The 13,725-nt window shown below is 41.1% G+C and overlaps 1 protein-coding gene across 1 annotated transcript in view; it reads left to right on the top strand.

The window, feature by feature from the left end:
- ABRAXAS2 (abraxas 2, BRISC complex subunit) overlaps window positions 1-13,520 on the top strand; it is a 28,803-nt gene extending 15,283 nt beyond the window's left edge. Inside the window, exons 5-9 of the mRNA XM_005902854.2 lie at window positions 5,305-5,495; window positions 6,344-6,463; window positions 6,984-7,068; window positions 8,857-8,971; window positions 11,367-13,520. Of these exons, the coding sequence (XP_005902916.2) occupies window positions 5,305-5,495; window positions 6,344-6,463; window positions 6,984-7,068; window positions 8,857-8,971; window positions 11,367-11,836 (981 nt within the window). The 3' untranslated portion in view covers window positions 11,837-13,520. The remainder of the gene's footprint in view (window positions 1-5,304; window positions 5,496-6,343; window positions 6,464-6,983; window positions 7,069-8,856; window positions 8,972-11,366) is intronic.
- The last annotated feature ends 205 nt before the right edge of the window (window positions 13,521-13,725 follow it).

The raw sequence follows: 13,725 nt of genomic DNA, 5'->3' as shown, positions 1-13,725 counted from the left end.
AAAACCACTAGACCATTCAGGTATGACCTAAATCAAATCCCTTAACGACTATACAGTGGAAGTGACAAATAGATTCAAGGGATTTGATCTGATAGAGTGCCTGAAGAACTATGGACAGAGGTTCGTGACATTGTACAGGAGGCAGAGATCAAGACCATCCCCAAGAAAAAGAAATGCAAAAAGGCAAAATGGTTGTCTGAGAAGGTCTTACAAATAGCTGAGAAAAGAAGAGAAGCTAAAGGCAAAGGAGAAAAGAAAAGATACACCCATTTGAATGCAGAGTTCAAAAGAATAGCAAGGAGGAATAAGAAAGCCTTCCAAAGAGATAGAGGAAAACAACAGAATGGGAAAGACTAGAGAGCTCTTCAAGAAAATTAGAGATACCAAGGGAACCATTCATGCAAAGATGGGCACAATAAAGGACAGAAACAGTATGGACCTAACAGAAGCAAAAGATACTAAGAAGAAGTAGCAAAAATACACAGAACTATACAAAAAAAGATCTTCACGACCCAGATAACCACGATGGTGTGATCACTCACCTAGACCAGACATCCTGGAGTCCAAAGTCAAGTGGGCCTTAGGAAGCATCACTACAAACAAAGCTAGTAGAGGTGATGGAATTCCAGTTGAGCTATTTCAAATCCTAAAAGATGATGTGTGAAAGTGCTGCACTATTCAATATGCCAGAAAATATGGAAAACTCAGCAGTGGCCACAGGACTGGAAAAGATCAGTTTTCATTCAAATCCCAAAGAAAGGCAATGCCAAAGAATGTTCAAACCCACCGCACAATTGCACTCATCTCACATGCTAGCAAAGTAATACTCAAAATTCTCCAAGTTAGGCTTCAACAGTATGTAAGCCAAGAACGTCCAGATGTTCAAGCTGAATTTAGAAAAGACAGAGGAATGAGAGATCAGATTGCCAACATCCTTTGGATCATCGAAAAAGCAAGAGAGTTCCAGAAAAACATCTACTTCCGCTTTATTGACTACACCAAAGCCTTTGACTGTGTGGATCACAATAAACTGTAGAAGATTCTCCGAGATGGGTAAAACAGACCACCTTACTTGCTTCCTGAGAAATCTATATGAAGATCAAGAAGCAACAGTTAGAACTGGACATGGAACAACAGACTGGTTCCAAATTGGGAAAGGAGTATGTCAAGGCTGCATATTGCCACCTTGCTTATTTAACTTATATGCAGATTATGTCATGTGAAATGCTGGCCTGGATGAAGCCCAAACTGGAATCAAGACTGCCAGAAGAAATCTCAATAACCTCAGATATGCAGATGACACCACCCTTATGGCAGAAAGTAAAGAGGAACTAAAGAGCCTCTTGATGAAAGTGAAAGTAAAAGTGAAAAAGTTGGCCTAAAACTCACATTCAAAAAACTAAGATCATGGCATCTGGTCCTATCCCTTTATGGCAAATAGATGGGGAAACAGTGGAAATAATGACAGACTATATTTTCTTAAGCTCCAAAATCACTGGAGATGGTGACTGCAACCTTGAAATTAAAAGATGCTTGCTCCGTGGAAGAAAAGCTATGACCAACCTTGACAGCATATTAAAAGCAGAGACATCACTTTGGCAACATCAAAGCTGTGGTTTTTCCCCTAGTCATATATGGATGTGAGAGCTGGGCCATAAAGCAAGCTGAGCACCAGAAGATTGGTGCTTTTGAGCTGTGGTGTTGGAGAAGACTCTTCAAAGTCCCTTGGACTGCAAGGAGATCAAACCAGTCAATCCTAAAGGAAATCAGTCCTGAATATTCTTTGGAAGGACTGATGCTGAAGCTAAATAAAACTCCAGTACTTTGGCCACCTGATGCGAAAAACTCACTTATTGGAAAAGAGCGTAATGCTAGGAAAGATTGAAGACAGGAGGAGAAGGGGACGACAGAGGAGGAGATGTTTTTATAGCATCACCAACTCGATGGGCATGAGTTTAAGCCAGCTATGGGATTGGTGATACACAGGGAACCCTGGCATGCTGCAGTCCATGGGGTTGCAAAGAGTTGGACATGACTGAGCGACTGAACTGAACTGAGAGTTCCCAGGTGGTCCAGTGGTTGGGACTCTGCGCTCTCACTGCCAAGGGCCCTGAGGGCTGCTGGAGTTCAGTCCCTGGTGGGGGAGCTAAAATCCTAGAAGTGGAGCAGGGAGGCTCCCCCACTGAAAAAAGGAAAGAAAAATCCTACAAAGGAAAGTTCAGTGATTTGAACTCATAAAATAAGTATGTAGTAATTTTAAAAGTTTCTTGAGTCCTAAAATAATCCATTAGAATACACAACCTAATAAAGATTTTTGTCACAATACCAATTAATATATATAAAATATATAGAAAATTATTTACTAAAAACATGTGGCTCTCAAATATAGGAACTCCACAACATTGCTAAATTTAAAAAAAAGTTGGATTTAAGATGGAGGCCAGTGTTTTTTCATATGAGAAATTCCCCTGTAGGTGCAGCCTGGTTGTCTGCTCAGTTACTACCCTGGCAGAAGCCATATTATGTTTACAAAGTTTTGACCACCCTCAGGTTTTGGGCTCAGGCCAAAAAAAGCAAGTGAGAGGAGGATTTCTGCCTTCCTGAAAGCATCTGCTCTGAAACAGATAATGATAAATATAACTGCCATCTTAATATTATCATAAGGCCAAAAAGAACACAAGTTAAAGATGACAAATGTGCTCAGTATTGGGGATAATTGCTTTGGCTCCAGGAAATGTAAGTCAATGTCTAGCATGGAGAGTAGAGAGGAGAGTCTTTGTGAAATATTGTCTGAAGCTTCAGCAGAGATAAGGTTTTAGGGAAAGACATTCATAATTTTTCATCATGGCCCAAAAATAGCTATCAAAAATGTGCTCTTCCGCATCAGTAACCTCGGTACTCGATAGCCTTGCAACCAGCTTATTAGCTCTAAAAGGTGCAGTTGTACCTGTCACCAGTGTGAATTATTTTGGCATCTTATCTCTCATTGATCAGAATGAAGAGGGTTATCTTTTTAGCAAATATCAAATGAATAAATTAATATCCACAATAAATTTACAAAGCTTCCTGTTTCTCAGAAAGTATAAATGGAATCAAACAAGTAGAGTCAGTGTAAATGAAAAGTGTTAGTATCCATGCAGTCACCACTTGCTTGATTCTTTAATCAGCGAGTATTTCATGAGAACGGCCATGTGCTGACTGCTGCTCGGGCCTCTGCAGGAATGCAGAGGGTGTGAGACGTGACCCAGTCCTTCAGAGGAGCTAATCCCAAGTTAAATTCAAAGTGCCGAGACTCAGCATGAAATATGCCATGTTCTTTGATACTAGTAGCTCTAGCCAGTTGATAATTTTTCTTTTTGTTTTTATTTTTTTTAAAGGAAAACTACTTTTCACTCTAAGATTTATACTGACAGAAGTGTTTGAGTTTTCTTTATATTTAAAGTATACCAGAATTGATTGCTTCAATATAATTAGAATTATGCTTTATTTTCAGTAGTACTTCTTACGGAGAGGGCAGTGGCAACCCACTGCCACTACTTTTCCAGTACTCTTGCCTGGAAAATCCCATGGGCAGAGGGGCCTGGTGGCCTGCGGTCCATGGGGTCGCTAAGAGTCAGACACGACTGAGCGACTTCCCTTTCACTTTTCACTTTCATGCATTGGAGAAGGAAATGGCAACCCACTCCAGTACTCTTGCCTGGAGAATCCCAGGGACGGGGGAGCCTGGTGGGCTGCCATCTATGGGGTCTCACAGAGTCGGACACGACTGAAGTGACTTAGCAGCAGCAGCAGCAGCAGTACTTCTTAAGAGCAGGCAGTGTTACTTTGCTCCCTGTAGTTCCTTGCATGTGGTATGAACTCTGTGCAGAAAACATTATTCACCTCTCAGGGTTGTTGTGATAATTAGTGAAAATAATTGTAATAGTAAAGGTTGATTGACTTCCTTCCTTTATGAAAGTCTCTAAAACATAATCTAAATTTACCGTTATTATGGAAGAAATGATGCTAAAGCTGAAACTCCAGTACTTTGGCCACCTCATGCGAAGAGTTGATTCATTGGAAAAGACTCTGAAGCTGGGAGGGATTGGGGACAGGAGGAAAAGGGGACAACAGAGGATGAGATGGCTGGATGGCATCACCGACTTGATGGACGTGACTTTGATTGAACTCCGGGAGTTGGTGATGGACAGGGAGGCCTGGCGTGCTGCGATTCATGGGGTCGCAAAGAGTCAGACACGACTGAGCAACTGATCTGAACAACTTTAAATTACTTTCATTAGGATTTTCATTCAAAGAGTTTGTTTTAAAGAAAGAAGCTATGGAAGATTGTTCTTCCTATAAAGAATTAAAGTGTCTCCACAACAGAGGTTTTCAAACTTTATACCTAAGAAAAAACTTAAGAATTCATCTTAAATTCAGATTTCTGACTGTACCCTTAGAAGCTCCAATTCTGCAGGTTTTGATTGGGCCCAGCAAGCTCCCAGGTGTCTCTTAGGCCTTCCATCTTCCATACATCCAGCAGATCACATTGTGAAAATGTTCTTCCAAAGAGCCTGTCAGTTTAAATCACATACCAGTTTAAGTTCTGGTATAGTCAGCACTGACAAACTAACCTTTTAAAATTGTTGTATTAAAGTATAATTAACATGTAGTAAACTGCATATATTTAAAGCATATACTTTGATAAGTTTTGATATATGTATACATGCATGCAACCACCATCAGAATAAGATAATGAACATATCTGTCCGTGCCAAAATCTCCTTGTCTTTTCTGATCCCTCCTTCTCACCTCTGCCCCAGTCATCTGCTTTATGTCATTTTCATTTTCTAGAATTTACATGCCATCAAATCGTAGATTGAGAATTCCCTGGCAGTCCAGTGATTGGGACTTGGCGCTTTTACCACTGTGGCCCAGGTTCGGTCCTGGTTGGGGAACTAAGATCCTACAAGCCGTGCAGTGTGGCCCAAAAAAAAAAAAAAGAATCCTGTAGCCTGTGCTCTTATGATGATGATAATCTTTGTTGTTATTGTTCTGGCTTCTCTCACTCAGCATAATTATGTGGGACTCATGTGTGTTGCGTGTGTCGGTGTTTCTTCCTTGGTGTCACTGAGTAGAAGTCCAGTGTGTGCGTACGCCACATTTCTGTTTATCCATTCACCTGTTGGTGGGACAGTTGCGTGGCTTTCAGTTTCGTGCTGTTGCACGTAAATTTGGTATGAATGTTTGTGCGGATGCATTTGGAATGAAATTTGTGGGATTTCATGCAGCTTTTAACACTTCTTTCTTCTACGTCTGTTGCAGAAAGTGATCGGTTGGTACAGATTCCGGCGAAACACGCAGCAGCAGATGTCGTACCGAGAGCAGGTGATCCACAAGCAGCTCACCCGCATCCTCGGGGTGCCCGACCTCGTCTTCCTCCTCTTCAGCTTCATCTCCACCGCCAACAATTCCACTCATGCTTTAGAATATGTTCTCTTTAGACCAAATCGAAGGTAAAGAAAGCATTCACCAGCCCACATAAATAGGAAAGATGTTAACACAAGTACTTGAGATTTGTGCCTTTGAAAATAAGCATTTTATAGCATCTTTAAAGAAGAGTGTTTATAACTGTCCTGTAGCTGGTTTTCTTTGTGATGGAGAAAGTATTTTCCTGTCAGTTAATTATATAAATTAAAATAGTTTTTGAGTCAAGAAGCATTAGCAAGACATCCATTATGCATCAATTCTTACAAGAATAAACAGCTGGAAATCATCATCTGCTTCTCCATAATCCATTATATACAAATACAGTTCTGTTGTGCTGTAAGCCTGATTATAATTTTAAAACATAGATTTCAAGGACAAAATTGTAAAATTGATCCACCTACTGGCTAATGAGGGTTTTGCATTAGGAACTTGTTAAAGCAAAAAGAAAGATCATATGATCATGGTATGTCAGTAAACAACAGAAAGGGTTCCTACAGAAGTTCATTTATAGTAGAATAAATTAAATCAGCATCAGTGAAAAATAATTATTAGTTGTTAAATAGCCACTCCTAAGATTTCATCAATTAGTCAGTAGGTTTTTAAGCACCTAAAACCACCTCAGCACTCTTGTCAGTTGCTGTGGAAATGCAGAAGACCTAACATCTGCCTTCCGGAGTTTACAGTTGAGTCCTACTATAAGGGAAGTGAAACTTTTCTAATCAACATAACCCTGGGTGGTCTGTGGAAGTGGGTTCTCTGTGAGACCTTCTGTTAGTTCCCAATGCAGAGACTCGAGCTCCTGTTGGCAAGACCCAGTCTTTAAGTAGAGGGGTGCTTTCAACATGATCCCTGTCTCTCTCTCAATCCCCCACAGGTATAATCAAAGGATATCCCTTGCTATTCCCAATCTAGGCAATACTAGCCAGCAAGAGTATAAAGTGTCTTCAGTGCCAAATACTTCTCAGAGTTATGCCAAAGTTATTAAAGAACACGGGTAAGTTGAAAGGTAAAATGAATGTTTTTCCTTTCTTTTTCTAACTGTGCTTCTGGAGAAATGTGACGTCATTTGATATGATTAACACTGAAAAATCCAATAAGGCAATTCTCTTTCTCTACTACTGTATATCAAAATCTGAACGCTTATTGAAAAGAAAATTTACTTTCATCAATATTTATTTTTTTAATCACTTGCCACAATTTTCTTCTTTTTTTGCAACTGATGCAAAAATGTGAGTAGATTATGTGTATATCTGAGGTTCTGAAAGCTAACTGTGGTCCCTAAAAAATGTATAGGGTGAGGGAAAAAATAACTACTATTTTTCAGTGGTCTTGGCAACAGGGGTTCTCTCTTCTTTCTCTTGTGTAACCCTAGGGACATGGGCCTTGTTGCTGAAACATTGTTACCCTGGGGTTGCAGCATTTAAGTAATCGGTAGATTAAGGAGGAAATGACGGGAAAGTGCCTTCCGTTCACTGTGGTCTGATCACTCTGTGAACCTCGCTTCTGTCTTCTAGTGCTGACTTTTTTGACAAGGACGGAGTGATGAAAGACATCAGGGCGATCTATCAGGTTTACAATGCGCTTCAGGAGAAGGTGCAGGTAACTGACTTATCCACTAGCTTTCAGTATTTATGTTGCCCAAATGCATTTTAAATTCCACTTTAATTTTTAATAATCTCTTGTGGTCCAAAAATCAGTCCCCAAATGATATCAGATGTGTGTAGTAGTTACTCACGCCAGTCTACGAAAGCCTGTCTCTCTCACTATATGCCTGCCATGGAGACTCTGAAGTACAGTTTTAATATCACTCTTTTAAATACTTGTGACCTCCTTAATGACAGCGTTTTCCGTAGAGAAATGTATTCCCAGTTTAAGGAAGGATTGCTAAGAACACAGCTGTCGCATCACTTAGCCTCTAAGTAGAGACCGCACCCAAAGACCCCGTGGTAACTCAGGACAGCTCGGCCTCCTGATTCGAGTTCACTCCTCTGCCCACAGCTGCCTCCACTGAGTGGGAGGGTGCAGTGAGGCCTGTTCATTCCTAGGCATTCATGCAACAAATATCTATGGAAACGTCTCCTGCAAGCCAGGTCCTGAGCTAGGTGCTGGCAGTACTTTCCCACGTTCTTGTCATCAGCACCAGAGTGTTCTTAGGGGTGATTCGCTCTGAAACCCTAAGAACAAAAGCACCTTGGAGGACAGGAAGAAGAGGGGTCAGGCTGAAGAGGCTGTCTCAGGCCTGGAGGAAGGGCCCAGGGAATGAAAGAGCACAGGCAGCTACTGAGAAAGAGGAGAGCAGTCTCCATTCAGCCTGGGGCAAAGGGGAAAGCAGGCGGTGGGCAGATCCCAGTGTGAGGCTCCAAATCAGGGTCACGGTCCCCGTAGCAGCACAGGGACTTAATCCAGCCTCACTCACTGGTGACTGGCCCACTTTCCGGCGATTTCTGGTATTTCTGCTATGGAAGGAACGTGCAGTGAAAAGCAACTTTTTGTCCAGAATTCATGACCATGCTCTTTGCAGACTGTCGGTGCCGTCTCACAGACTTCAAAGTGGTGTGTATTAGACATTTCATTGCCTACTGATTAAGGCCTGCCCTGCAAACACCAGATCACGTCCATGCCCTGATATGAATGGTTAAAGTACATTGACTAGGGAAAGTTGAAAAAGAAAATAAGTTTCAAAGTCAAGTTCTTTTTCAACTTTTCCTAGTTGTGGTTTCTATTAAATAAATCTGTGTGTGATCCGAGGCTTAATTGTTGATTATAAGTAAAAGTTGAAAGCATGTCATCCCTTTCTTTTGTTCATCCTCCTACGCTCATCCTTTTTCTTTTGTTCATCCTCCTGTGCTAGACTGTGTGTGCTAAGTCACTTCAGTCATATCCGACTCTTTGTAACCCTGTGGATGTAGCCCGCCAGGCTCCTCTGTCCATAGGATTCTCCAGGCAGGAATACTGCAGTGGGTTGCCATGCCCTCCTCCAGGGGATCTTTTCAACCAGAGATTGAACCCGAGTCCCTTAGGTCTCCTGCATTGGCAGACGGGTCCTTTACCAGTAGCACCCACCCAGGAAACCCTATGCTAGACTGATACCAAAATTCCCTTTTCATATAAATAAAGATGAGTAAGCAAGGGAAAGATTCATATTCAAGAATGTCTAAGCTAAGTAGCATAATCATCTTAACATAACTGAGAAAGCAGCTCAGTGAATAACAGCAGTACTGGTCTCGTGGGCCTTCATGGTTTTGTTGTATACCTCAGGGAAATGTCTGCTTTTTAACGTAATAAAGTATACAGATTTTTCCTAGGGTCATAATCGATGCTGTCTTTATGAAGTGCCTCATGCTTGGATTTGAAACTAATTGTTCTTGTTGTCATTTTTTCCCTCAGGCAGTGTGTGCAGACGTGGAAAAGAGTGAGCGAGTTGTTGAATCTTGTCAGGCAGAAGTGAACAAATTAAGAAGACAGATCACTCAGAGGAAGAATGAAAAGGAACAAGAAAGACGTGAGCTTCTTATTCATTTTACCCCTGAGTATCAGGGAAATGTCTGGTTTTAAGCTTCAAATTATGTGATAAATTACATCCATTCTTTTACATTCATCAGGCCCCAAGTTAGGCTGCTTAGGACAGGGCATTCCTTTGTCTTTAGCTTTTCCAGAAGCGCAGTACTGTTTCTCATGGTGTCCTTCTCAAGTCTCTGATACTGGAAGAAAAAAGACCAAAGGTAGAGAGGCTGAAGCAAGTTAGAGTAATTCCCAAGAAGTGATACGCTCTGTGTACAGTAGATGTGATGTTTCTTACCAAGTTAACCCTGGCATGCCTAGGACATAGGAGCCGTGTCCTGTGTTCACTGGAGCCTCATAAAAGAGCTCCCTAAAATTCTGTGAACATTATGTTTGATGCACGGGGCAGGGTCTCGGCAAAGACTTTAATGTCTAGTTTTTGATAGCAGTGGGTGGCCAGATACCATTACACTAAGGAACCAGCTGGTTAAATGAGAACTAGGCCCAAGAATCTATTAACTCCAGCATGGTAACAGACATATATGCTATAGTACCACCAGATTTTTAAAAATATTATTTTTATTGAAATACAGTTGATTTACAATGTCATGCTAGTTTCAGTACAGCATGGTAATTCAGATATGTGTGTGTGTGTGTGTGTGTATATATATATATATAATTTTTCAGATTTTTTTCCATTATAGGTTATTACAAGATGTTGAATACAGCTCACTGTGCTATCCAGTAGGACTTGTGGTTTATCGGTCTTATGTACAGTAGTGTGTATCTGTTAATCTCAGACTCCTGATTTATCCTCCCCACCCACCCTTTGGTAACCATATTTGCTTTCTATGCCTGTGAGCCTATTTCTGTTTTGTAAGTAAGGTCATTTGTACCATTTTTCTGTTTGTTTTTTTTATTCCATATGTAATATCAGTGGTATTTATCTCTGTCTGACTTCACTTGGTATGATAATCTGTAGCTCCATCCATGTTGCTGGAAATGGCATTATTTCATTCTTTTTTATGAAACTCACTAGATTTAACTAGTGGTTAAGACTTTGGCTCTTCCCCTTGCAGGGGGCACAGATTCCACCCCTGGTTGGGGAACTAAGGGCCTGCCTGCTGCACAAGGCAGGCAAATATATTAGATAAAATACAGGGACACACAGAGACATACACAAAGCTGGATGGTGGAGCTGGGATTTGGAGAAGTTGGGGTGCCTGACACCTGAGGCGTGTGTCTTTTAACCCAAATCTTATACACTTTTCATCAAAATTTTAACTGAACGCAAGAAACTCTCCAGTTAGCACTGTTTTTCTTAATCGCTCATTGAGAGAGTTTTTGAGGACTTCCTCTGTGGGGGAGAACTGCTTTCCCAGGCCCCTGGGTGATATGACTCAGATATCTATCTGAGTGATAGAATTGTGGGTGATTTTCTTTTTTTTTTTTCCTTTTCTAAATTTTGTACAAATCATTTTTATAATATTTTTAAATGTACTTGAAAACAGTTTAAAGGCCATAGACTCATAGATGTGTGGCTGTTTCAGTTTTACCACCATAAAAATGCAATAAAGTTATGGCCTAGTACCTAACACAGGACTTTTGAAGTCCCTATTTTTTTAATTTAATTTAAAAAGTATTTTTGCAATGTTGTATTGTTTTCTGAACTTTTTTTTTCTTCATATCTGTTTCTTTGGTTGGGCTGTGTCTTTGCTGTGGCATGCAGGAGCTGCAGCCTTCAGTGTGATATGCAAACCTTAGTGCAGCACGTGGGATCTAGTTCCCGGACCAGGGGTTGGACTCCGGCCCCCAGCATTGGGATGCAGCATCTTGGCCACTTGACCACCAGGGAAGTCCCAGGGCTTTGAACTTTTAAGGAGAAAGAGATGTTTAAGAATATTGTGACAAGTAGTTGTCAAGAAGTTTTTTTTTGTTTTTTGATGTGAGGTCTATTAAGGAAAAACTCACATTCAGATGACCACCAAGTGTGGGGACAACTTTAAATTTTATCCTCTGTCCCCATGGTCTCTGAGCACAGTGAGCAGCAGGCGAGGGTCATAGCACTGGATCTGGAGTTGAGAGACCTGTGTTTGGGTATCAGAGCCCCCACTTCTCACTGTCCTCTTAGTGAAGTCACCTGGTCTTTCTGACCTCTGGTCCTTTGCCTGCATAACAGACGGTAATACTAATGATAACGGTAGTACTTCAGAGAGCTGTTCTGAGGCTTTTGAAAATTATGAAATACTGTGCAAATGTACAGTAATTCACAGAAATAATAAATTGCACTGCTTTGTTGCCGTTTTCAGAACAGTCAGGTCGACCATTGAATGTGTTGACATGCAAAGCTGTGACAATACAGAGAGTGTTACAGTTTCCTTCCTCTTTCCACCCAGGATTGCAGCAGGCAATGGTAAGCCGACAGATGCCATCTGAGAGTGTGGACCCCACCTTCAGCCCTCGGATGCCCTATCCAGGGTTCACAGCGGAAGGTCAAAGTACTCTTGGAGACACAGAGGCCTCGGACCCGCCTCCGCCTTATTCTGATCTTCACCCAAATAATCAAGAAAGTACTCTGAGCCATTCTCGCATGGAAAGCAGCGTCTTTATGCCTCGACCTCAAGCTGTGGGCTCCTCCAGTTATGCCTCCACCAGTGCTGGACTGAAATATCCTGGAAGTGGAGCAGATGCCCCTCCTTCCCACAGAGCAGCTGGAGACAGTGCTGAGGAATCAGACGACAGTGATTATGAAAATTTGATTGACCCTACAGAGCCCCCTAATAGCGAATACTCACGTTCAAGGGATTCTCGACCCATGACACACCCTGATGGGGGCTCCAGGAACACTCAGACCTCCCAGATTTAACTGAACGCAAGAAACTCTCCAGTTAGCACTGTTTTTCTTAATCGCTCATTGAGAGAGTTTTTGAGGACTTCCTCTGGAGGGGAGAACTGCTTTCTCGGGCCCCTGGACTCCCCAAGATGAGTTTTTGGGCCCAGACCTTGGAGGAGCCTCGCATGCAGGGGGTCCTCACCTGCGGACGCAGTGTGCAGGGCTCACAACAGAGTCATTAAGATAATCAAATTGTCCGAATTCTGGTGCGATTCATGGATGTACTGGTAAATTTAGGCAAAGATAAACTTATCAACGTAGTTTCTGTTCTTTAAAATAATTTGGAAATTAGAGACTAAGCACAATTAGTCTATAATGTTCTATAAATCAAAACCTTACCTCTTGCACTATCATGCCTTGAAATTTACTTTTTCAAAGGGAAACTAGTTTAGCAGCAGCCTTCAAAGAACCTTCTTTCTATGATGAGCCAAATTCATCTTTGCCAGAAAAGAAATTTTGATAATTTCCAAGATTGGAACAAATCAGTCGTACCTTCTTTTGTCTGCATGACTTTGTGAGATCAAAAGAGAGGGCTTTGTTTCCACTTTTTTCTACTAGCCTGATATGTATTGTCACTTAAAATGGTTGCCTTTAAAAAAAAAATGTAGAAATACTAATTACCGGTAAGTAATCATCCAAATAAGTATGTCATAAAATAAATTACTTATTTTTCTTTCGGGGAATTCCAGTGACTGCTCTGTTGCACTAGCCACGTTTATGGTCTCTGTTCTGGAGTCTTAAATGAAGGACACACAGCAGTATAACAGAAAGGAGTTCTGTTCCAGACCTGAGTTTTATGAGGAACAGACTCCAGACACAGCAGATTTAGCCAAGTTCGTACGTAAGGGAGATAATTTGTGTAGATCTTCTGACAAATCCTAGTGTTAGTTTTATTTGTGGAAGAAAGACATTTAATAAACTGTTTGGGAAGCTTGGTTATTGAATAGAGATTCATTTCCAATCAAAATAACCACACTTTTTTAAGTTACCGTTGGGTATATAGCTGTGGAATGTGTAGAGACTTTCCTTGGGGAGGCACTTAACATTCTTAGTTAATTACTGCTTGCTTTCTAGTTTTGCCCAGAATGTGCGACACCACTACAGACGTTCATGAGCATGACAGGCTCCTGGTTTGGAAATGACAAGACCCCCCCTCCCCCATTTACGGCAGGGTCAGCCCACGAAGCTAATGCCATGGATTATAACTGCCTTTCTTTGGACTCGTTACGACCTGTAAGAATAAGGAAGTTGTTAAGGAAGCTTAAAATCCAGGTTCTGAAAAAGTAGTTTCATTTTGTAAGAAAGAAGTTTAGTCTGAATGGAAATTAAACGTTCAAACTGCCATCCTTCAGACAGCCTGCTACTCAGCGGGGTCTGTGTCTTCCTGCTCTCCAGTTTTGTTGGCCTTATACCACTGCCGTTTGATTTGAAATGTTGCAGACCGCTTTATCTGCAAATCTGTTCCAGTGTTTATCAGCTACCTTCTAGCAGCTTCAGCACCAGTGTGAATTTTTTTTTTTAAGTGCCATCACCATCTCCTCTGTTCAGATTTTGACATTCAGGAAAATATTTTTATTTTTTATGCCATACTGAAACCTACAATGTATATCTGACAAAGCAGTTAAATGTGACAATAAAAACTTATTTAATCATGGTATACCATTGTTTTAATGTTTGTCTCAACACCCGGCAAGGTCTTGCCTCAGTTTACTCATTCTGGTCGTTCTTAGTTGACTTCATATAGTTTTTTTAAAAAGGCATGAAAACTCATCTCCATACTTGTTTTTTATTTATTTATTTTTTTGATCAGGCTGGTTTCAGGGGAAATCCAAAAATACAATTTATTAAAAGATTTCTGTTGA

Source organism: Bos mutus, chromosome 26, assembly GCF_027580195.1.
Source record: "Bos mutus isolate GX-2022 chromosome 26, NWIPB_WYAK_1.1, whole genome shotgun sequence".
NCBI classification, from domain to species: domain Eukaryota; kingdom Metazoa; phylum Chordata; class Mammalia; order Artiodactyla; family Bovidae; genus Bos; species Bos mutus.
This window is presented reverse-complemented; position numbering and strand designations above follow the sequence as displayed.